Source organism: Vigna unguiculata, chromosome 11 (genome assembly GCF_037176805.1).
Source record: "Vigna unguiculata cultivar grain cowpea cultivar isolate G323 ecotype 2 chromosome 11, ASM3717680v1, whole genome shotgun sequence".
Lineage (NCBI taxonomy): Eukaryota > Viridiplantae > Streptophyta > Magnoliopsida > Fabales > Fabaceae > Vigna > Vigna unguiculata.
In genome coordinates this window covers 46,064,269-46,090,838 of record NC_140802.1, presented here as the reverse complement: position 1 = coordinate 46,090,838, position 26,570 = coordinate 46,064,269, and the positions used below count along the sequence as shown (strand labels likewise).

Here is a 26,570-nt window from a genome sequence, read left to right as displayed (position 1 = left end):
ACTGCTATTTTCTGACATTGATTCTGTGAAACCATTATTTACTTCGTTTTTTAAATTTTATTGAAAGTCATATGAAACTATTATGCTTATATTTACGATATTTAGTACAGATAAACTTGTAGTTTCGAAATCTTTAGAACTGAATCTACTTTGTGAATATGAAGCCATAACAAATATTTCTTGGGTAACTAACATCTTTCACAATCTCCAGAATTAGTTAAAAGAATTAGAGATAAGGAAGTTGACTCATTAACGCTTAAATAATGAATGTTTGAAATTCGTATGGTTCAAGAAATGTTGTTTTTGCTATTTCACATTAAAACGTTATCTAAAATTGGTAATTTCTGGATCATATTCATTGTTGTGGTATTTGTCATAGTTAGAAGCTCAATATGCAGTAGATATAGCACTCATTATCGTCAATTTTTTTGGTAATAATAATCATCAATTTGAAATTTTGATAATATGGGCCGGAAGTCCAAAATAAACATGAAGATCTCAAAAGAGGTTATTGCTTCCTGCACCCCTATAATTACTAACTGATACTCACAATAAAAGAAAAAGATTCTAACGCCCTTCAAATGTATCTTTACGTTATGTTTTAGGTTATATAAATGTATCTTTAAGCATGATATCCAAAGCTACTCCAAATGCATCACCTACTAAAGAGTTCTAACAAATCCAATTATAAACACAGCCAAAAGCACAATTTCCCTCTCAAAAGTGATGCATATGCACATACAAACCCTAAATATTAGAACAAGGGTTTTAGTTAAAGCAGTAGAAGGAGCTTCCACACATGAATGCACCAATCATGTGAACTGTCTTCTAACATAGGTGTCTTCATGCACAAAGACTGGATCTTGATTAGTCTGAGATGGGATCTGTGGTTGTGCCATGGCTATGACCCCTTGGTTAGGGTATGGGTATTGGATACCATTCTTTTTCTCAGTTAGGGAAATGTAATACACAATTCCAAATGCAGCACTTGCAAGAGATAAAATTGCACCCCCTGCAAACACTCCAGGTTTCACCACATAGCAGTAGTAGTAACCGAAGTACACACTCTCTTCACCACGTTGATCATTCAGTGCAGCACCAGTAAGTAACAGCAGAAAACCAATCACAAATGTAAACCTGTTTCAATAAAAGTATTTCAGTTATAGAAGCATGTGATTTTTCTCCTAATTTTAGATAAAATAAACCTAGCATAAGTACTCTTAGGGTTTAGGATTTAATGTTTTAGGGTTTACGGTTTAGGGTTTAGTAGATGCATAAATACTTAAGTATGTGATACATAAGTACTCTATGCATCAGACACAAGTTAATGTTGTTCCAAACACAAAACCAATATACTTGTACAACAGAAAAAGCTTCATTTTTGTTTCTTCAGTGATCAGTTAAACAAACCAGAGCAACATATTATAAACTCAAGAAAAAACAAAAGAAATTTCTGGTGGAGAATGTTGTATTTGTGTTCATGATTACTAAACAAAATCAGAAAAATGCACACAGTTTAAAAGAAAGAGACTAATAATGCGAATACTACTTTGTTTCCACAACCAAAAGCATAAGCATTTATAGCGAAAAAAAAAAATCATGTACCTCAAAATTTACCAGTGTAATCGTGATAGTTCAAATTGCTTCTCATTCAAGAATCTTTGCTATCAGTTCCTTATGTGTGTACATTGTAAATAAAATCACAAATGTCTAAGCATGAAGGAATATAAACAATCATGCATAAGAATGGGAAGATTCCTTTAAAAAATGAAACACTAATCCCAATACTCCACAGTTTACCTTAAATATACTACCCTAAAAATGACTTATCCAAATCCATCTTCACTGCTGTAGAATCAGCACTGCTTTATTTAAAGCCAGATCCTCTTTAGAGGAATGACAGCACCAGAAAAAAAACCACTAACAACAATTTTTAAGCTCCACCATGTTAGAGATGAACTACTTCATATGGTACTTAAGCCTAGAGGTTCTAATGGTCTGGTTTTTTGGATTTGATTCTCTTCTTGTGTTTGTCTCAAGGAAAAAAAGGACAAACAACTTTTAACCAAAAATCTTAAGACAATGGAGTCACGAGTCTTTTGTCTTATATAGTGTTTAAGATTATCTTTTTTAAATGATGTGGGACTTTGACTTACACTTGGATTATTCCCAACACAGCCAAATAGAAGTATGACATGTTAGGTTTTTTTTGTAGGGGAGAAACAGAAGAGATTTGGCACCAATGACAAGTAAACAAGTCTATATAAAAGATCAAGACATTACCTTCAACAAAGAAGTTTAAGAAGTTTAAGACAATAGGTTTATAAATCATTTTTTTGATTGCTCGTCTTACTCATTTTACTCATTTTTACTCGATGTGGAACTTCCAATCCAACTTAAATTCTCAACATGATATGACAAATAAAAAGTACAGAGCGAAAATTACCATGATAAAACAAAGCAAGCCAGTGCCACCTTCCAGTTAGAATCTGGGATTTGGGAACTTCTTCTGCAACAAACACACCCAGTTGCAACATTTATGATTATCTGAGATACCATAAGAGCCAGAGCCGCAATTAAACCCAGAGCCAGTGCAGGACTTCGAGGATACGTGCACTGGTTGATAGAAACAAAATGAACTTGAGAAGCCTGCAGAAGTTACACAACAATAATCATTATATCAACTTTTGCTTATAGTGTATACAAACACAGCCAAAAAACTTAACCAAAATAATAAAAAAAAGAGGAATGCACGTTCCTTGAATACTGAACTAGTGCATTATTTACTCAAAACCTGTCAACATAAGAGTTTACATGAACGACATTATCGTCCCCTTTCCTTTCTCTCCCCTCCAAGGATTCACAGCAAAACAAAACCCCTTGCATGTATCTAAATTAAATTCATGTATCCGTTTCAAAATTCGTAGAAAGAAAAGGATAATGGATTAATCACCATACACAACAAGTAAAGGGGAAAAATTTAAGAACACAAATGAATTAACAATGGTAAAGCAAAATCTTCAAGATAAAGAGAGCAACAAAGGAGAATAAAAAGTGCAATTTGGAAACGGCCGATCATAAACACTTAAACATGCGAAAAATTGAAGATTTTGCATAGACTCATAATAACCCATCAAAAGCATACCCTTATAACAGTGGCAAGCACAAGCATTAGACCCAACAGACATTGAACTAGAAATAACACAAAAGATTGAGACTTTCGTTGATGGGTATTCGAGAAAAAAAAGACATGAACGAAAGACAGAAACCTTAATCCTTGTCGCTTCAGCAGCGAAGCTAGTTGCAGCCGCCAACAGTCCCAGAAAGCCAACAACGCAGCACACTATCAAAGCTTTTCTCTCCATTAATGGAAGGTGTTTGACAGAGAGAGTGAAAGTGTCTCTTTCAGAAAATAATGTTAAGAGAAAAAGAAAAGTTGGTAAGCAGCGATCAATGGAAGAGGACAAGAAGCGTGAAGGAGGCGACAAATTCAGAAGACCACGAAACTCCAAAACTAAATATCCTCGAATTAAAATAAGATTTGCCAAAATAATTTTATATTTATTATTTATTGAAATCTTAAGATTTATAGAAGAATGTTAGATGAAAGTGATTCAACGGAGAGGGTGAGATAATTAGTTTCGATTTTTCTAGAGAAATTTTTGGGGGAAAAGTATTAATTTTTAGGAAAATTAACTAAGTTGGCTAACTATTTTTAATAGATTTTAATTAGTTAAAACAAAAATTATGTTTAGTTACGAAGTAGCAATGCAAAAAAAAGTTGATACTCCATGGTTGTTCACAAAAATAAAAACCAAAGAAATCGATCAAAGGTTTAAAAAGTCCCAATATTTAGTAATTCACATAAAAAAATTGGTTATGTTATAAGTCCGTTGATTGTTTGTTTCTTTCGGTGCCTACAAAAGTTTATTTTTCTTTTTTTGTTTTATTTTGTTTAAGAGATTCATCTGTTTCTTTAATATATCACGGAAAAAAAAAATTATAGTCGTCTCCTTCACTCAGACTTCAATCATCTTTTTGAATAAAAACAATTTTAGAAGGTAATCTTAAAAGGTAAATCTTAAATGATTGTTATTTATAAATTATTCTCGTACTTGTTTAGTTATATATTTTAATTGTAACCTTGTATATTAAATATTTATGCATATTTTTTATTCTAAATAATTTTTTATTTTAATCTGAGATATAATTTAGAATTAATCAGAATTGTTCGTTTAGAGTTTAAAGCTATACCAAAAATTTTATCTTTAAAAATAGTTTAAAAGAGTAAAGAAGGTGTATTTAAAAGATTGCTATAGAAGGTGTATTTAAAAGATTGTGATAGAATGTGTATTTAAAATATTGTTAATCTCAATTCTTAAGTGATTTAGACCACTAATGTTTCAACTTTTAAGTCCGGTAAGATAAAATGGTTAAAGTCAATTATCTGTAATATCGTTTACTTTTAAAGTTCAACTTTATTATAGTTAATGACCCTAAGCATATTATTTTAACATATTTGATATTATAATATTGTAATAGTCTTGGATCACTTAGAGTATAATTTAAACTATTTTATTTCTTAGACACTTTTTAAAAATAAAATGGTGTCGGAACTTCAAAAATAGAATATATATATATATAACAATATATAAAGGGAATTCTCCTTTTTGTGTCCATTTTTTAAAATATCGATTTTACCCTTTAAATATAATAATTTATTAAATTTTTAAAAATTGACTGTTACTTTTACAAATTTTTTATAAAATCCGTGCTTCTTCTCTTCTTCTTTATTTATGAATAGTTATTCTTTATATATACGCATATTTAAAAAATGCATACCGGCACAATAACGGCTAGTGTATATATATATATATATATAAAGAAAATATTCTATTTTGATTAATATTTATTATCTGTACCTAATATATGTAAATTTTAATATTAACTTCTGATGGAGTTTTATATTATTCATTGTTCACAATAGGAAAGCTTTTGCAATTTCCATATTATAAGCATGATAAATTTATTTAAGTAAAATGCACTAAATATATTAAGATATATTTTACCATAAATAACAAATAAATATTTAATAAGCTAAATATGACATATTGCTATTTAAACATAAAATATGTGAGATTATGATTAACTGCACTTCTTCATTATAATATTAACCTAACATTATAATTTTACATGAGTTTATAAAAATTTTCATTTCTTGTAGAAGTAGATTTTTCCTAATATTAATAATTCACATTAAATTATATATATTTATGAAATTAAAAATTGGGAGCAAAATTAAATTTGCTTTCATGTGTACATTTTTTTTTAATAGTCGTTATTTTGAATTATCATTTAAAAAAATTAGTTAAAAAACATGAGCCCATGCGCTAAGTAAAAGCTTTTATGAACATTTGGCCCATGGGAACTTCCTTTCGTCCTAGCCCATACAGGATAGAGTCAATTTGGCAGGTCTACGTTCCCTTCGCTTTCAACCCAAATTTTCCAACGAATAACATGTATTCATAACAACAAGCTTGCGAGCCCAAAAAGATAAAAATCTATAGATACCAATTTTTCTAGCAAACCTCTCTATTTTGCATAAATAATATCTATCTTACTTATATAAAAACATAACTATTTTGACACGTCTTTCTCTTAATTCCAAGCATTCTAAATTGACTCCCTTCGCATGGGAATCAAATAATTATCCGAGACAAGGATACTCAACTCAAACGCCTCAGGCATAAATTCTGCATTTACTCTGAAAGACATGGTGTGTTTAATATAGACCATAACATTTCTAGCATCCAACGGAAAGGAAAACATAAATCCATGATTGCATATGTAGGTTCCTTGGACACTTCCATCTTAATGAATAACAAGAAGATTTTACCATAAAAGAAAAGTCAAATTTAATTATATAATACTTGGGTACACTGGTCCCTTGGATAGACCAAGGCGAACTTCCATCCCATGATGCATGTCGGATGGCCTGAAAGTCTCAGAGTCACGGGGGTCTGCAAATGATACCAATGACAATGAGAGACACACAAGTAAGTACAACAACAATACGTCATATCCTAATGAATCAAAAAAACAGCAACAGCAACAGCTAAGATTGCATTTCTTAAATACTAAATTCACAATCATAGCATCGATTCATTGGAAGCTGTCTTCTATGGTCATTACAAATAACGTGGCTTAAAATATTAAGCTTAGTTCATACATACCATGCATTTATCTTCCAGTGTTGCATTTAAATTATAATGCTCGTCAAATCTTAATAAGGTTTAATATGATTCTCATCCCCAAACTATTTGAAAAACTTGCGTTTTGTTCCTAGCTAAACTATATATCTGTTTCATCAACGTTTTCTGAAAATGATGTTTTCCATGACTTTCGAAAATAGGTCTTAGTTTAGTTTAGGGTTTACATAAATTTTGTAAAGTACAAAGACAAAATAAATATTAGTTCAGTTTAAGGATGAAACATAAATTTGGAAAATATTTTGGGATGAAGAACATATTTAACCCAATTGTAAGCTCAATGCAAATTTCAACAGCATTAAGTAGTTAAATATATTTGACATCCTTGATCCGTAATTAAGGGTTCAAAGTCTCTGATTTAAGGTCATCTGATAAAGAAAAAAGTCTAAATAAGAACGCAGATTCTCAAGATAACTGAATCCGCTTTGAAGATTTTAATATAGACTTCTCTTTACATCCTTTATAACCATCTCAAAACAAAAGGAACTTACATGTATTCATTATCCTAACAAAAGCTTTGTTACAACTATCTCAAAGACTACAATCATCTCAAAACAAAAAGGTATGTAATTGCATATAACACCAAAAGAATTGTATTTCAGTTATTTCTGCAAACATAACATAGTTCCAAAACAATTGAAAATATTGTTTCAAGGTTAGGAGCATAAGTTCGTACGATTCTTATCAAAAAGAAAAGTTCCAAGATATCCCGAAATTTACATAATCAGAGAAACAATAAAAAACATAGGAAAAAAAATTCCAGATTTGCCCTGTAGTGGAGTTCATGTCAAGTACTAATAAAGCATAATTATAATATTTCCTTTTAATTCAGAAAAATGGAGCACAAAAATCACAACTCTCAGGAATAACAATTATAAGATTTTGTGATAATGAACCATAATTTCAATTTCAATACATCATACAGGAACAACAGCTTAAGCTGAAATCAAATGATTCAAAGCAGGCTAACAAACACGAAAAACAAAGACAAAGCGTATTACCATTTAGACAATCCTCAAAACCGAAGTGATCAATGCTTCCTGTAACAGTCTCCAAACCCAGCATTGAAGATGGAATTGGTCCAGGAGGCCGCTGGAACCTACAAGGAACATTGGCACTCGATCAAATTCAAATGCATTTTTCCATAAATAAAAAGATTTTTTTATCCCAAACATAAGATCTATCACGAGTCAAACTTCTGCCCACCTAACCAACCATATGCACTATCAAAATGGTAAGGTGATGTTAATTAATCACTAATCAAAATCTCATTCACATGTTCTTAGCTCTTTTCATATTCATAAAGACACAAATTTTAGTATACAATATGATCTGTGCCTGAAAATCAAGGCATGCATTAACTAGCAACAACCGACAAAAACAAGGCCTCATGTCAAATTATCACTGAAACGCTTTGAATTTTGAAACACTTCATGGAACTATACTAAAATATGCAATAGAGTAATCGAATCCAAATGCTGGTACCTAGACAGTATTTGCCTGTCAAGCTCCTCCTTCAGTGGAAAAGCAGTTCCATACAAGTTAACTTTACATTGTCTCTTCATCGCTTCTTCCATCCTCCTTGTCTGAAAATAACAACCACAACAAAAACGAACACTGAATAGAGTACCGACAAACCAAACACGCGAATCTGCTCGAACCGATAAACATTTAGACTATTTTCAGCTAAGCGTTTTTTGTTCCGAAATGAAACCCTAATTAAAAAGGGGAAATAGGTAGCAGGTGGAATTGGAAGAAGCGGTTCTAAAGTGAAATTGAGGAAAACGGAGAAAGATCAAAAGGAGCAATTGCAATGAAGAGAGGTAAATAGGGTTTAGAGAAATTACGGATTGGAGAGACGATTGGAGAGGGTGAGAACCAACAATGTCGCTTTTGACTCCATCGAGTCCGAATCGAAACGAATCGTTTTGGAGCCCTCCGATCTGGTGCGGGATGTACTTTGATGCAGATGCGTCTTCCATGTTCGTTTTCTTCGATCTTTGTGTTCTCTTTCTTCACCAAGAAAAGAATGAAGAAGCCACTGAGCGAAGGAACCGCTTTTATACAAAGGGATTTCTTATTTGCCAAAAACTGGAGTATTTCGCAAGTTAGACCTATAAATTTAAAATTTCTTAATTTAAAAAAAAAAACAAATTGAGGCTAAAATTGTTATTCCCATTCTATATTTTTGTTTTTCGGATTTTAAATTATTTATATCTGACATATTTTATCAGCATGCAATAAAATAATTAAAATAGAAAAAACTAAAAAAATAATCCTGTATACATTTTACTGTAATACTAAAATTACAGATTTTTTATGTAAACTTTCACTGATTTTTTTTAATGAATATAAATATTTTATTAATTATTTAAATCTGTAATTACATATTAATTAATATATATCTTCATTCCTTTTATTTTATGAAAAAAGACTTGTGTACACTAAAAATAATAATCAAATGCTTAACATATGTTTAGAAAGAAAGATATAAAGAAAAATAAAATACTTAATAAATACATATAAAATGAAGAATTATGATTTCATCAATATAACAAAATAGGTACTTTCTTTTCAGATTTTTATTTTTTTTCGGCTATTTCATACTATTTATCATTATCTTTTTATTTTTAAAATATTAAAGTTAATTTTTTTATCAAATATTAAATTTGACTTTAATATTACAAGTCTCGATAATACTGACGACTCCAAAATAAAATGAAGTAAAACTTAACTTTTATCTATAATTATTTTAAAAACGGACCAAGATAAGTAATATAGAAAGAAATTAACCTTTTGTGTAAATTAACCAAGTTTTCCATATATATATATATATATATATATATATATATATATATATATATATATATATATATATATATATGAAAATATTACTATCTTCTCTAAGGCAAAAGAATAACCTGAACTCCATTAAAAGAGCCATCGAAGCTAATGAAGGTTCAAAACCTCTCACCGGAAATGGAAAGCAGCAAAAGCGTCTTCTCTTTGATGAATCAACACGGCATGCTCTCTATATACCGTCGACGGCGCCGGCGTGCCGTCCTTTTCGACCTTTTCCGAGGTATTCTCGACGAAACTGTAGGCGAGGAACTCATTTCCTAATTCCGAGGGTTCAGAAACCCTACATCATCGACATTCGCACACGCCCTCGCACCTTTTCCTCCATCTCCGGCATCAAAGACCTCACACATATGTGCTGTTGGTTCAGTTTACTTTCTCAATTTGGCCAATTTCATCATTTTCGCTTGCTAATCAGATGATCAAGATTTATTTTGATGGTAGTTTAAGAAAATTAATGGGATGTACCTGAAATCGAAATGAGAAGAGGTTTACTTTCATTTATTTAAATTCTAGAATTAAATTGAATGGATTTATTAATTTTTACGATAACTATTTTAAAAGTCGTAATAACTATATTATCTAATGCAATTAATTATTTCTAATAAAAAATATATTTAATAAACGTGTTAAAAATATTTATTTTATAATTATTTTTTAATGGGTATATTTTTATAGATTTAATACCGTTTTTTACTCTAATAATAATAAAAAATATTATTTTTATTATTATCATAAGGTAATGGTAGAAACACGTACGTGGATATATGTATTTTCACTGTTAGTCATAAAATAAATACGCAGGTTTTAACATTGAAAATTACGAATTAAAAAAATACTAAACTTGTAATTTAACCATATACTGTTATGTTATAACAAAAAGAAATGTAATAATCCTTAAATTATTAACTTTAAGAAGATATTTGTGAAAATTCACTTGTTAAAGAGGTAAGTATTTTTGTTAGGCGTTTCAACCTTATTGTATTCGGCAAAAACTATTTAGCAGTTTAAACATGTAATTTCACGATTTTTTTTCTTTTTAAAAATGGTATGTTTTGATAAAATAAGAGTTCACAAAATTAATTTAATTATTTAGTTTAGGAAGGGATCGGTAAAAATTTTGCTTCATGATTGTTATATATATATATATATATATATATATATATATATATATATCCACACCGATCCAAAATGTATTTTTTAAATAATATTAATAAAAATATTGTAAAAATAACTATTCATTTAAAAAAATTTAATAAATAAGTATATTTTAAAGAATAAAATTGATATTTTAAAATATGAGAAAAAATATCTTTATTATTAATATATATATATATATATATATTACATATTTATCCATTAGTAATTTAATTAATTTTACTATAAATTTGTGCCAATTTCCTACATTTCTATTGCATATTAGGTTTTTCTCACGTGATCAAGTTTTAAGTGAATTCTTCCTGCACTCCCACGGATATCTTTGTCTGCACCCTCAAACTTTCTTATATCCCTGAATTACCTCTAATATCCCTAAATTGTCTCTAGCAAGATTTTGGATTAAATATGTTTTTTTATCTTTAACTTTTAATGAATTTTATAATTAGTTAATTTTAGAATTAGTCTATTTTAAAATTTTTAATTAATTTAGTTATTTATTTTTTAAAATATATGGATTTAGTCATTTTAATTAAATTTTGTTAAATTTATTTAATATTTTGAACATATTTTAAGATTATATTTAAATTATTTATACGATTTGAAATATTTTATTTTAATATTAAGTCAAACAATATTATGAAATATTATGAGATATAAAAGGTTGAATATATGATTTGCGTGCTCTCTCTGTAAGGATAAAGAGGAATCCATTCGATATATGTTATTTAAATATAAAATTGTTGTATATATGTGTTCCTTGTCGCATGACATTTTTGCATATTCTGAGTTATTGTTTACGTTTCATTTAATTGTTTTTATCAAGTCATGAAGAGTGTCTTGCTGAAACTCATTCCGCAAGTAAGTTATACTATTTGAAGGATTCGAAGGGTGAAAAAATATGACAAATATATATATATATATATGTTTCATTGTACACTATCAAAAGATATGTAAGGTTTAGGGATAACGCTTTTGTGAAACACATGAATAATGATTTGGATGATATTTTAGTTTTATTTTTTCTTATATAATTTGAGTTTGAATACTTCGTATGTACAAATCATTTAGCGATTATCGAATGTGGTTAGTTTAAAGTGAATATTAATAATAGATTTTATGAAAGTCCTAGTCTTATGATTTGTTATGAACTTTTTCAAAGGTGACACAATTAAACATATTAATAGTTTTCCAAATTTTGTTAGGTGTAAAATTTTGTTTATATGTTAAAATAACAAAATTTGAACATTCTGAATGAGTGTAACTTTAAATTTATTTATACGGAAAGTAATTTTATATTGTTATATTTTTTTTTCCTCAAATTGTTCTCGAATTTCTTAAAATATGGAAAAAGTGTTTACAAATATGAAAAAAAAAGAATTTTAAGTATTCTTATACTTTAGAGAGTACAGTTTTATGTGAACAAGTTTGCCTATTTTAAATTAGAAAATAAAATTTATTACAAACATGATATTGAATGATACAATGTTATACCATTTAGAACTATTCTTATTTGTTTTTAGGTTAAATATATTTTTTGTCATTATATTTTTAGTGAAAATTTAAATTAGTCTTTTGTGAAAATCTTAAACTAATTTAGTCTATCAATTTTGTAAATGTGTGGATTTAGTCATTTTAACCAAATTTTATTAAGTTTATTTGACATGTCAAACATGTATCATTATAATATTTTAGTTTATTGACATCGTTTAACACATTTTTGCTTCAATGTTAGTTAAAAAAACGTGTTTGAAACGTCAAATAAACTAAACAAAAAATTGATTTAAAAAACTAAATCCACTCATTTGTAAATATGAGGAACTAAATTGGTTTAATATTTTTAAGAAAAACTAATTACAATTTTCACTAAAAATTGGAAGGACAAGACGAAAAATATCTTTAAATTTTTTTTTAATAACATGTATAATATTTTTATGTTTAGAGTTTTTTACTCCTTTAAAATAATGTTTCTCCATATAAGTTTAGTTTGATCCCTCGTAAATTTTCAATATAACAATAAATGATTAATGTGCTTTAGTATGTTAATCTAATTATAATATCATAATACATAACGATACTTATCACAATTTTCATAAAAAAGAAAAGGAGCCAAAATAAAACTTGGAAACAACTAACTTGTCTTTTATAATTAATTTTTCTAACTGTGTCTAGTCTACATTCTTCTAATCCATGAATAATTAAATACTGTAAAATCTTTCTTTCTTATATGAAAATGAATGCACACATTCTCTTTACAAATCTTAGTGGGAAATCACTAGTGCAGAGACACCAATTAAGACTTTTATTAATTATTAATAATGGTAATTAATAAAACAAATTTGAGTTGGATTTGGATTTGAATTTGATTAGGGCATCCTCATTCTCTTTCCGTTTTCATTGATTCTCGTGAATCAAGTTCCATTGATATAGATTCCGTCCAGGTTCATTACTGGCTCTTGCAAGCCCCATAAAAACACTAACCTTTTGGTTATGCATGTTTGTCCCACACCGCTTATTTTTTTTCATAAAGATTTTTACTTTCCACGCGCTTCATGCAGTTACACGGCGAGTGTTTTACACCGCCACCAACTCACAGTGTTAGTTAGTTAGTTTTAACAAAAACTAGAAAAAAAAAGGTATGCGTGCGCGTGCGCGTAGCACACCTCTCACTGAGCGAATATAAGTATCTTTGAAAGCGTTCTCGTGGTATGCACGTGACCAGAGAAACACAAAACCCACTTTCTCCTTCTCACCAGTGACACCACTACCACTACCACCCAATCGTGCTTTGTTTTCACTCAACACTGCACACAAAACCCTTATTCCTCGTTTTCACTCATCATCTCAATCTTCTTCTTCTTCTTCCTCTTCCAACGTTATCTTCGAATTTTCCTGTTTTCTCGCTTCCTCGTTCTCCACCTCATGACGACGTCGTTCGGTGCAGCCACCACCGCGGCGGCGCTCAAGGACTCCAAGCTTCAGATCCCAAACTTCCACAGTTTGAGGTCTGCCACCGCCTCTTCTCTCACGCGCAATGCTCTCCCGATTCCTTCAACCACGCGCTCCCTCGTCATCACACGTGCCGTTTCCGCGGTTTCTCTTCTTTCTCCATTTCCTCGCTTCAATTCATTTTCCATTTACTTTTTCTTTTGTCTTTTAGTTATCATTAATGAATCTTTTCAATTCTCAATTTAATCTTCTGCGTTCGTTTTGTTTAATGTTATTTTGTAACGTGCGTGGTGGTTTTCAAAAGAATAAGGTAGATTGCTCTGGAATAATGTTTTGATAATTTGTTGTGGTTGTGATTTCTTTGTAGCCTGTGCAGTCTGAAACTGCCACTGTAAAGCGCAGCAAAGTTGAAATTTTCAAAGAACAAAGCAATTTCATAAGATATCCTTTGAATGAGGACATGTTGACGGATGCCCCTAATATTAGTGAGGCTGCAACACAGTTGATCAAGTTTCATGGAAGCTATCAACAGTACAATAGAGAAGAGCGTGGTTCCCGAAGCTACTCTTTCATGATACGTACCAAGAACCCTTGTGGGAAGGTTTCAAACCAACTTTACTTGACCATGGATGATCTTGCTGATCAGTTTGGGATTGGGACGCTTCGGCTTACCACCAGACAAACTTTTCAGCTCCATGGTGTTCTCAAGAAGGATCTTAAAACAGTGATGGGTACCATTATAAGAAATATGGGCTCAACTCTTGGTGCGTGTGGTGACCTAAACAGGAATGTGCTTGCTCCTGCTGCGCCCCTCGTGAGAAAGGATTATCTTTTGGCTCAGCAGACTGCGGAAAACATTGCTGCGCTACTGTCTCCGCAGTCTGGTTTCTACTATGATATTTGGGTGGACGGAGAGAAGATTTTGTCATCAGAACCGCCTGAAGTAGTTCAGGCACGAAATGACAATTCTCATGGTACGAATTTCCCAGATTCACCGGAGCCCATCTACGGTACTCAGTTCCTGCCAAGGAAATTCAAAATTGCTGTTACAGTACCAACTGATAACTCGGTGGATATTCTCACAAATGATATTGGTGTTGTTGTTGTCACCGATGAAGCCGGGGAGCCTCAAGGGTACAACATATATGTAAGATGGATGTGGATAATAGTTGAGTGATTTTTGTCTTCTATTGTTCTAACTGGGTTCTTTTAATTGTTCTTGCAGGTTGGTGGAGGAATGGGAAGAACTCATAGGATGGAAACCACGTTTCCTCGCTTGGCTGAACCATTAGGTTATGTACCAAAGGAGGATATTTTGTATGCAGTGAAAGCAATTGTTGTCACACAACGAGAAAATGGGAGAAGAGATGACCGCAAATATAGTAGAATGAAATATCTGATCAGCTCTTGGGGAATTGAAAAGTTTAGAAGCGTGGTTGAGCAATATTATGGCAAGAAATTTGAACCTTTCCGTGTATTGCCTGAATGGGAATTTAAAAGTTATCTTGGCTGGCATGAACAGGTTGGTGTGAACAAAAACAACGTCTCTATGCCTGCTCCTGTAGTCCATAATATTTTTCATTTATGCATGCCATTCATAGTGATATATATTTGGAACGATGAAAGTTGGTGGATAGGATTTACATTTTTTATGTGTCTATTCGTGGATTTGACAGCTGAGATGGATCTTATACTTGTTTTATTGCCTGTGATGTGTGTAATTGTTTCAGCTCTGATATGCCTGAAAAGGTGTGCTAAGCAAACTTAGAAACCTACAAAATATATGGGCAGATTAGGTAAATGAAGATTATTGTAAATTTTCATATTTTTGGTGCCATGTAGGTTTTACTTATCTCGTTCAACTTTAGATATACGTGTGTGTGTGTATTCTTGCTGTGTGACTGAGATGGTGGCAGACATATATCCTTTGTATGTTTTCAAGCATTCTGTTGGCTTATTCTTTGGTGTTATTGTCTTGTGCTAAAATAAAGTTCCACGTTCTTATGTTATGTATGGGCTTATTTGTTGAATTTCATCATCCAGGGTGATGGCAAATTATTTTATGGACTTCATGTTGATAATGGTCGAATTGGTGGAAAGATGAAAAAGACATTGAGGGAGGTTATTGAGAAGTATGATTTGAATGTGAGAATCACTCCAAATCAGAACATCATCTTGACTGATGTTCGTTCTTCATGGAAGCGTCCAATTACAACAACTCTTGCACAGGCTGGTCTGCTGGTGAGATGTTTACAGCTTAGTCTTTACATTGTTTTCTCTGTTGAACAGTGTTTGTTTAATAAAGTGTTTAATTGATTTGTCCCTGCTCAGTTGACACCTGACATTACTCAAAAGCCTTACAGTTTGAGTTTCATTTACCAATCATAATTTCTTGCATTTTCCTTGTGTTTCATTAGGAAACATGCATATCATTATCACAGATAACAATTGTAACTTTTAGGAGTTTGTAGATCTGATTAGCTGTCGCCCTTCTGATGGATTTTTTTTTTTCGTGTACTAAAAGTTACAACACTGGGGGAAGTTGTTAACTTTTTTTTCCCTTTTTCAATGCACTTCTGATTGATGCTTGACATGTATGATGAACTGGAGATTGAAATTTCCCTTGTCGTATTTTGGTTAATTTCTTTCATAGTACACTTGCTTGGCATCATGCTCAATGTTATTCTGCTACTCTGTTTTCCTTCTCATGGCTTACTCTTTTTAGTCTCATCTCTTTCTTTGTTTTTGAATTTTTATTTTCAGTATATTAAAATCTTCATTAATAAGACTATAATGACCTGTTTTTGCTGTGAACAGCAACCTAGATTTGTAGATCCTCTCAACATAACAGCAATGGCATGCCCTGCTTTCCCATTATGTCCACTGGCAATTACTGAAGCTGAACGTGGGATACCTGACATTCTTAAGCGGATTCGGGCCGTTTTTGAAAAGGTATTGCTTCAAATATATAAGGCAGTATTGATTTGATGGAGATCACTAATATGGATACTTAAAACCTTTGCTGTCTGCAATTCAGGTTGGTCTGAGGTATAGTGAATCTGTAGTTGTAAGGATAACTGGCTGCCCTAATGGCTGCGCTAGACCATACATGGCTGAACTTGGGTTAGTTGGTGATGGCCCAAATAGTTACCAGGTTAGCTGATCAGCAGTTCAACCCAATTACAACTGATAGAAAAGTTCAACAGAGTACCATGCTCACTTTGCTTTTCTCATGCAGATTTGGCTTGGAGGGAACAAGAAACAAACATCATTAGCTCGAAGTTTCATGGACAAAGTGAAGCTCCACGACCTTGAAAAAGTCTTGGAACCTTTATTTTATTATTGGAAGCAAAAGCGTCAATCTAAAGAATCATTTGGTGACTTCACAAACAGATTGGTGAGTTTTGACGGTATTTTTCTTACGTGTGATCTGTACTATCTCTTGCTTTAATCTTTAAAGTGATCGGTAAGTGTGGCCTAAGTTACTCCATGTTCTGTTTCCAGGGATTTGATAAGCTTAAGGAACATATTGAGAAATGGAAAGGTCCTGTGGTTGCACCATCGCGCCACAATCTCAAGCTTTTTGCTGACAAGGAGACGTACGATGCAATGGATGAATTGGCAAAGCTTCAAAACAAAAGTGCTCATCAATTGGCCATGGAAATTATCCGTAATTATGTTGCTTCTAACCAAAATGGAAAAGGTGAATGATTTCCGTTTACTTAGTCAAGGAATGTATGGGATGTTGCTTCGTGGTTTACAGGAATGGTGGATGGGCAACTCAACACAACTCTCTGTTGTTACTGTGTGGTAACTCTGGGGATAGACTAAACTAATGTTTGGGTTATTAATTATTTTTTATCCGAAACAGCTTTGGCAAGAATCTTTTGGTTCATCATTTTCTTCGAGTTTCTGAACACAAAATAAGCTTTCCCATCATTTCTGTATCGAACTTTGGCTGTTAGACAGTTGGGTTTTTTTCCGCAGTAATGTTTTTAGGTAGATGTTTTTGGCTTTTTGTGCTTGCTCCAATAAAGTCCAATGAAGTTCATTGATCAGGATATGTAAATTGCAATCATGTTGTTAGTGATTAATTACAGAATATGGTGTCCGAACGATATATGTATTTGTTCACCTGTTCAGTTGTTTATGTTATTTTATCGGCAACTCTATTGATTACAGAACACTTTGAGACACTTGAAAAAAAAATACTCCTATTTTATAACTCACTTTAATAATGTATATATATATATATATATATATATATATATATATATTAAGATTTGAAAGTTAAAAAATAAAACAAATGTAGTTAAAATGTTATTATTTAAGATTTAAGATTGTGAAATGAAGGTTTTTGGTTTGAAGGGTGTCAAAATAACACCACACGTAATATGAGGCCGAGTAGAGGATATTTGGGTTTGGGCTCATTATTTTTCGTTACAATTTTCTCGTGGATGTTATCAATTTTTTTTTTCTTTTACGTTTTAGAGTTGCATGTAATTTTGGTTTCTCTAAATACCATAATATTTGAAAAAAATAAAGTTGTAATTTAGTCCTTTCATTCATATAATTCTTCTAGTGAAAATTTATTTGTTCTGTATGAGAGTTTACGTGTCTCTTAAAACCAAATAAAAGAACTCGTTAAAGCTGAAAAAGAGTAAAAATTCTATATGTTCTTATAATTATATTATAGACTTAAGAATAAGTCAAACATTTATAATATTCAATCATTAAGGACAACACCTTCACATGATTTCTTAAACAAGTTTTTTAGTTTTAAATTTGATTAAGAACGTTTTAACTTGAAATAACTTTCAAAAAATAAACGGAGACACATCGAAGACGTATATACAAAGCTGGTTTTTTGAATTGTAGAAAGAGTATACAAAGTTTGATTATGAAGAGAGAAGAAAACATAAAGGACAAGAAAGTGCTTTTGGTGGCATTGAATAATCACTTAGTTAGCATTGATTATTAGCATAATGCATAAAATATGCATTTGACTTGTCTCGGATACTTCCATTACCAACATGTCAGAGCAACAAGGCAAAATCTGCAGTTAAATTCTTTAATTTCAAAAGCTGCTAATAAACAAATAAATCAACTTTCATATTGCAAATTCAAGTTTTATTATAAACAATTTCTCATCTTACAACTTGCTCATGAGATAAAGACAAAGTTATGATAAATAATAGTACAATTTGTAACGGTAAAATCATGAAAATCTTCGAGAGGAATTGATTAATAAAACATACACTCTGCTTTTCATTCCATAATTTCTTTCTTCCATTTTCCACCCACAAAATTAAAAATTAAAAAACATGTCTACACAGCTTTGACAGGATTGAATTTTTAATTATTTTTTTAAAGAGACGTCGACAGCACTGATGGTGGAATACATAAACTTGGTTTTAACGCATTATCGATTTTGAATTGGTGATATTTCAAATTCCAATGCTCCCACTATATATAAAAAACGAATGTTCCAGTTTTATGCAGCTTAATTCAATTTCAACCAGTCATTCCTGTCTTCATAAAGTTTAAATTCAATTTTAACTTATCCCATAAAATGCTTTGAACTTTTATTTTATTGCCCTGAAATTTATTGTTCACAAGTTAATGTTATTATTAGTTACTTAATATTTAAGTCTAGGTTTAAACAAAAAACTTAATTACAAGTTATAAATTTGATAAATACATTAAAAAAATAATATACAGTTCCTCTCATGTCAACATTTTAACATATTAGTCTGATTTGTCGTTTGTTATGCTAAAAAAAAGTTAACAACCTTGAACGTAGATGAGTGCATTTATGTATTTCTTAAATATAAAGACCTAATATTATTAATGTTTGAGATATGGACGAAATTTAAAATTGTACTATAGTTTATAGACAGAAACATAGTTAACAAAAAAAAAAAAAAACAAGAAGTTGATGATTTTTTTTTATCGACAATCTTAATTTGTTACTAGTTGTTTTATATATATTTCATTGTATGACTATAGTCATTGAGAAATTGTGGTTATATATAATGTCGGTCTTACAAGACACTTGATACCATTTTTAACTCAAAATCTTAAGACGATGTGATTCTGAGCCTTTTATTTTATATAATGTTTAACTTTGTCTATTATATTCAATATAAGACTTTGACGTACACTCTGACTATTCTCGTTAAAGAGTTGAACTTACATCTTCTTTCATTATTTCTTCCTAACATTTCAAATCAATTTTATAACTCTCAAATAATATTAATGGGATAGTTGACCAACAACCTGTCTCATCCTTCCTTATAACTTTACACTAAACCACCTTATACGACTAACTTCCTAATTCCAAGGTGTGCTCTGAAATTTAGAACGGTAAAGTAAGATCCGTGAGTGGTGAAGACAAAAAGAGAGGAAATGATTTCGATAAGTTTCATGGTTTCTTACATGTAGTAGCAGTAGATTATGAAACTTCACCAAACCTTTGTGAGTTTTAGTTTGTTTGAGAGTGATAACCAATCAATGAAAACGAGAAGCCCGAGAGAATCTGAATACCTATTGTGCATGAAGACAGAGACAGAAACAAGACACCACACAAAGGATAACCTTTTACAATTTTCTTTCATGTCTTTGGTTCTAATTCATTTCACTTTTTCTAACTTTTCAAATATCACCCTCACTTCACCCTTTCAACTTATGTGAACAATGTACTTTTTAACTTATTCTAATGCCTCTCTCATTTTACCTTCAACGTGCGTCATCAAATTAATTATAACACACTCTACACTCGTGTGTGCTCTTCAATAATTAATTCAAATTAACAGAGACTCTAACATAATATATATATATATATATATATATATATAGGTTAAATATGTTTTTGCTTCCTTAATTTTTGGTAAATTTTGGAGTTAGTCCATTTCGAAACTTTAGACTAATTTAGTTCTTTGTTTTTCGAAATATGTGAATTTAGTCCTTTTAATAAAATTTTGTTAAGTTTATTTGACATTTTAAGCGTGTTTATAATAGTATTTGACTTAACATTAAAACAACAATGTGTCTAAACAACTCGAATACAATCATAAAATGCGTACGAAACATTAAATAAACCTAACAAAATTTGATTAAAAGAATTAAATTAACGTATTTCGAAAGAAAAGATAAAAGACTAAATTGGTTTAAAATTTCGAAATAAATTGATTTCAAAATTTACTAAGAATTAAAAGACCAAAAACATATTTAACCAGATATATATATATATATATATATATATATATATATATATATATATGACCAAAATCAGGTCCAAATATGATGGGAAACGATAACAAAACATAACTATCAAAATATGTGGTTGAAATAATTTTCTCAAACTTGTAAAATATCTAAAGAGCAGCGACAACAAAAAATAACAACAACAATTAAAAAAAAAAAAATATTAATATATTTAACGTGGAAAGATCATCTTAATATGAGAATTAAAAATTCAGAAACGTAAATCAGTTAATCAAGCAATTAAATATAAATATAGAAAAAATGAAAAAAGACCTATAAGAAAATAATATATTAAAACAATAATTCTCTCAAATATAAAAATTAAAAAAAAAAACAAATAAAACAAAGAAATTTGTTTGTTTAATTAGAGATGATAATTTCAACGGTCAAACTAAAATGTAGTAATTAAAATTATACTAAAATGACTTAGAAAACATACTAACAATTTTTCTCTCTCCTTTCTCTAATCCAAAGATAGTAAAATTTACAACAACTTCGAAACTACAATGTCCTCTTCCCTTATATTAAGTGAGAACAAATAATAAATTTTGATTAATTTAAACTTTTTAGATACATAGAATTCAACACAGTTTTAGTATTACTTTAAAGTTTATTAGTTAAAACTGGTCGAATAAAATATGTATTTAAATTTATTTGAAAATTTACCTTCGAAGCATGATATTTTTATTATTTGGAATATTTATTATTTAACATTTCAAATAAAACAGGTATTAATTAGAAAGTACCCAACCGAACCATGCAAAAAAGAAAATTAAAAAAAAACGAAAAGAAAAAAACAAAAAGCAGAAGGGACCAATTAACTATGTCCAAACGAATAAGATAGAAAACTGTGCTGACAGCGTGATGCCATTAATAGCAACTATTCACTCTCTCTCTCTCTTCTTATCGAATGTTTTCAAAATATTAAAAATAATTTATATATTCAATAAATCATTTTAAATTCTTGACATTTAATTGTTAAGTTTCTATGTCGTGATATTATTTAATATACTTCTTTTATCACATTCTCTCTAATAGAATATTTATTAACCCTTTAACTCCATCTCTTATTTTGAATGTAAACAAAAATATGTCATAAATATTGGTTTCAAACACCAGTAATATTTCTCTGCAATTAACTATTTTCATATTGATTAAGAATAGTCGTTAAATTTGTTTAACTGTGTTCTTTTTACACAATAAATATCTAATTTAACTAAATTATTTTACGTAATAAATTATAAATCCAATTCAATTTTTATAGTACTTGTTTGAAATATGTTTTTCCCTTATGTATATATGACAAATTATATAGGTAAATTTATATAATCTTTAATTAAAGTGAGATGTCTCATATATCTTTTCACCACATATATCATCTCTTTAACATAAAAATTAAAAATTACGTATGTATTTAATTTTTACACTTTAACACAAGATTGAAATTTATCTCTTTGTAAAACTTTGATAAATTTCAGTATTTGAACTTAAAAACAAATAAATATAATTTTTTAAAAGTTTGACACGTAAAAATAATATAACATAATTGAATCAAAATACTTACATATATTATTTTTTAAATTTAAGAATCAAAATATATCAAAAATTCAGATTAAAAAACAAATCCAAATTTTACTACTAAATACATTCTTAATTCTAAAATTAAATATTAATAATTAATTGGACATATTTTATTTATTAAAAAAAGGAAAGATAAAAATACATTAAACAAAGTTAAGACATGGTTAAAATATAATTCTACTTAAAGTTCATGAAACACAAGACCAATTTGTATAAGGTTAAATATCTTTTTAATCCATTAACTCTCGGTGAATTTTAAAATTAGTCAATTTTGAAATTTTGGACTAATTTAGTTCTTCATCTTTTAAAAAAGGTGGATTTAATTTTTTTAATCAAATTTTGTTAAGTTTATTTGACATTTCAAGTGCGTTTCATAATAGTATTTGATTTAACATTAAAGTAAAAATGTGTCAAACAGTATAAACAAATTAAAATATAATCCTGAAACGTGTGCAAAAGATAAAATAAAAATTGAGTAAAATGACTAAATTTACATATTTCGAAAGATGGAAGATTAAATTAATTCAAAATTTAAAAACAGACTAATTTTAAAATTTACTTAAAATTAAAATATTAAAAATGTATTTAAGCCGATTGTATATAATTGAGCACGTAATAGCAATAAATAAGAATTAAATAATGGATAACGGCTAGTGTGAAATTGTGTGCAGTGAGGAGAAAAGTAGAGAGAGAGCAGTAAAGAATAAAAATGGTGGTTGAGCTTGAACGGCACGTTGCAGTTTCAGAAAACTCATTGTTTTCTGTGACTTTCTTCAAATCTCTTTCTCTTTCGATTTCAAAATTCATCACTTTCTCAAACATGCTTTTTTCTACCATCTTCAATGCTGCTTCCATTTTTATGTCGCATTAATGAACAAACTAAATAACCTCCTTTATACACCTTTTATTATCTTTGCTCTTTTCTTTTCACTAATTCGATCTACCCAAACCTTGTGAACAATCTTTGAATTTTAAATTCAAATTTTTTTACAAAAATCCTATTTATTATGATAATTAATAGTAGTATTGATTAAAAATACATAACGACATGATTTATCAGCATTAACAGCAGACTCTTTTGAATAAATCAATTTCAGCCATAGATTATTTTGAATAAATCAACATTATTAATCATAAATTCGTAAAAAGTTTTTTTTTTCTTGGTGCAAAGTTTTGCTTTCTTATTTTTGGATTAAATATATTTTAAATCTTAAATTTTATAGATTTGTAATTGTTCTCGGTTCCAAAATTTGATACAGTTTAATTCTTAAATTTTAAAAGTAAATAAATATAATTATTTTAGTTTAATTTTATATATAAATGTTAAACGACATTTCGTATTAGTGTTAGAGTTGTATATAACATTTATCATATTTCAACACAAATACCTGTCTGAAATATTGTTTTTTTCTGTAAATTATGTAGAAGTTATTTTTTTCTCAAGTGTAAGTTTTATATTTTGACTAAATAGTTTTTTAGTCAAAAATTTCATAGATTTGTAATTCGTCTAGGTTTCAAAATTTGATACAATATAATCTTTAAATTTAAAAAATAATAAGTATGACCAGTTTAATTAAACATTGTTGATAAATTTTAAATAATAGCTGAGATTGATGTTAGAATTATATTGAAGCTTTAAACTTTTTATTAACTTTTGTATTCTTAGTTTTAATGGGTGGGGGACATGTTATACGGGTTTTATTACGTGGGGATGCTATTTTAATAGTGGTTGTAATGCGTATATCTTTTGTTGTTATTTTGGACTGTGTTGGCTTTTAATCACAGTTTGGCTTCTCAATTATTATTATTTTTCATCAATCATGGATTTTACGATTACATCTATGTCGTTTAATTTTGTAGTTAAAAAAATATCGTGTAACTTCACTTCTTCTACTAAAACAAATGTTTAAATTACACAAAAATATAATTTTATTTTCGATCATTAAGAAATGTATTTTTTATTATCTTTACACTTTTGCGATATAAACAAGTTTATAATATATATAAACAAGGATAACATAGAACCAAATAGAATGAAATAGGAATAGTGTCTATTTGTAATATGACTCACAAGAAAAAAATTAATTTGTTATCCGTTTTTTTTTTCTGAATATCCATTTAAAATATATTCATAGGTTGTTGAAAACATGCAAATATTTATGGATATCAATGATTATTTAAAAAAATATTTTGATAAATTTATAAAATGAAATTGTAAAAGATATAAATTAAATTAATTTTTAGTTTTAATTACATTTAATCTAATAAAATATAAATTAAATTTTAATTTTAATTAAGTTTAACTTAATATGATATAAAATAAATATTATTTATATTTTTTTTACGTGTAACATATTTTCGTAAATACAAATAATATGATAGCCATACCCGATCTATTTATAAACGAATATTAAAATATGTCATAAACACAAATAAATACTCACATATACTACCTTATATTGTGAGGATTTTATTTGCACATATTTACAAAAATAAATATTTTTGTTATTCCCCTTTCTTTCTCTTTCTCTCTCTCATACACACACACACATATATATATATATATATATATATATATATATATATATATTATATATATATTTTTAAAATTTTAACAAGTTAATTAATATTTTTAATTAAACAAATAAAAATAAAAATAATTTAATTTATTCTATTATAATTAATAATTAAAATTTAATTTATAATTAATAAATAACAATTTATGTCATACTATAATATATTGATATCATTTAAATAATATAATATAAACAAATTAATATTAGTTTTTATTTTTTATTTTTTATTTTTTAGTTAGAAACACGAGTTGGCATACCAACTCATACCCCTTCAAGCTTATAAAATTGAAAAATAAGATAGAACTTAGGAGATTGAAAACATTATCCCAAACATCAAATAATTTATTAATTATGAAGAAGTGGTATGCTTAGTACCTAACCTATACTTACTTTAGTGTATTTATGAAGGGCCATATTTTGTTCTCCCTCTTAAATTATAATTATTTTTTTGTCCTCTTATTCACTTAGGTTTAAAAAAATCTCACTCAACTCAAACTTCATTCGTGGACACTCTGTTTTGCAACTCTCTATGTTACAATATCAACCATTTATATATTTTGTCTTTACAATCTTCAAAAACTTTCAATTTCAAATTTTCTCAATTAGATTAATGAACTCATTTTAAAGTTTTTAAATTATATTCTACTTGTGCCCATCTTAATATTTTTTTTAAATTAACCTCATGTTTTTACTCTTATAGCAGAATGAAACCACAACATGAAGATTCTTCCTACATATCGAAGAAGATCATTACCAAAACTCTATGAAAAAGAGGAAAATAACGTATCTTTTAAGTAATATTGTTAAATTTTATAACAGTTAATTAAAACACATGTTTAGATTATTTTTAGGTTGATAACACTACACTTTTTTCTCCCTAATAATGTATTAACATTGCCTTGAGATTCGAATAATATCATTATTACTGAATGACAAAAGAGAAATGAAAAGATAATATGTTGAAAAAGAAAATATAAAACACGATATAACATTAATATAATATCTTAAGGTCTTATTTTAAAAGTAAATGTATTGACAACTTGAAGATAAATATATACTCTTGTGATAAGATAAAATCATAGTTAAATTCCTGAAAGTGTATTCAAATTAATGAAATATGTCAGTATAATTATTGATTTGGTCCCTCAAAATATTTTGAGTTGGTACAATTTGGTTTTCGAATTTTTGGAATGTTCAATTTAATCTATGAGTTTTTGGAAGATGCAATTTGATATCCTTATTTTTTAAAGTGGTTCAATTTAGTATCTCTGTTATATTTCACTTAACATCATTTGTACACGGGTGATCTGTCACTATACAATAGAAACGTGAGTGAAGCTTTTAGTTGGGTTGGTTTGTTTGTTAGATGTAATTAACACCATTTTAGTCTCTCTTTTAATATTTCCTCGATCATGTTATTCAATATGGTATTAAAATTAATTGTTTAATTTGTTGCACAATAACAGTACACCACAATACAAACGACGTGAATTGAAGTATAATAGAAAGTATTAAATTGATCAATTTAAAAAAATTAAAAGACCAAATCAATAATTATACTAAATATATCTTATCGGATAAAAATGAAAAAATTGACACATAAAAAAAATAAGTTATAAACATTAAACTTTAATGTTTAATGTTAAAAGTGGTATCACACCTATTATATGTACAACTCACATTTTAGAAATTGTCAATTTTTCGATCTGGTTAGAAAATTTCAATATATATATATAATATATATTTATTTGATTTTCTAAAAATACTAAAAACTTAAAAATACGAAAAAGTGTTTTGAAATAATGAAAATCGAAATAGTCAATAATAGTTATATATTTAAAAAACTAGAAAAGGCGAGTTAATGATGTAGTTCACTATAATCTAGGGATTGTGTGTGGGATTAACGTAGTAAACG

General features: G+C 28.7%; 3 protein-coding genes across 3 annotated transcripts; 1 reads left to right on the top strand and 2 right to left on the bottom strand.

Moving 5' to 3' along the window:
- Positions 1 to 565: 565 nt before the first annotated feature.
- Positions 566 to 3,502, bottom strand: LOC114168704 (transmembrane protein, putative (DUF1218)). Its single transcript, XM_028053612.2, has 3 exons — positions 3,270 to 3,502; positions 2,447 to 2,649; positions 566 to 1,137 (listed from the first exon to the last, which is right to left on the bottom strand). The coding sequence occupies exons 1-3, from the start codon at positions 3,363 to 3,365 to the stop codon at positions 813 to 815; spliced, it is 624 nt and encodes a 207-aa protein (XP_027909413.1). The 5' UTR covers positions 3,366 to 3,502; the 3' UTR covers positions 566 to 812.
- Positions 3,503 to 5,723: 2,221 nt separating this feature from the next.
- LOC114168313 (cyclin-B1-2-like) lies at positions 5,724 to 8,360 on the bottom strand. The gene is made up of 4 exons (XM_028053077.2): positions 8,117 to 8,360; positions 7,755 to 7,855; positions 7,271 to 7,368; positions 5,724 to 6,020 (listed from the first exon to the last, which is right to left on the bottom strand). The coding sequence occupies exons 1-4, from the start codon at positions 8,249 to 8,251 to the stop codon at positions 5,920 to 5,922; spliced, it is 435 nt and encodes a 144-aa protein (XP_027908878.1). The 5' UTR covers positions 8,252 to 8,360; the 3' UTR covers positions 5,724 to 5,919.
- A 4,649-nt stretch (positions 8,361 to 13,009) lies between these two features.
- SIR (sulfite reductase) lies at positions 13,010 to 17,352 on the top strand. Its single transcript, XM_028054200.2, has 8 exons — positions 13,010 to 13,376; positions 13,600 to 14,379; positions 14,458 to 14,754; positions 15,276 to 15,473; positions 16,050 to 16,184; positions 16,270 to 16,386; positions 16,471 to 16,629; positions 16,737 to 17,352. The coding sequence occupies exons 1-8, from the start codon at positions 13,206 to 13,208 to the stop codon at positions 16,941 to 16,943; spliced, it is 2,064 nt and encodes a 687-aa protein (XP_027910001.1). The 5' UTR covers positions 13,010 to 13,205; the 3' UTR covers positions 16,944 to 17,352.
- Positions 17,353 to 26,570: the final 9,218 nt, after the last annotated feature.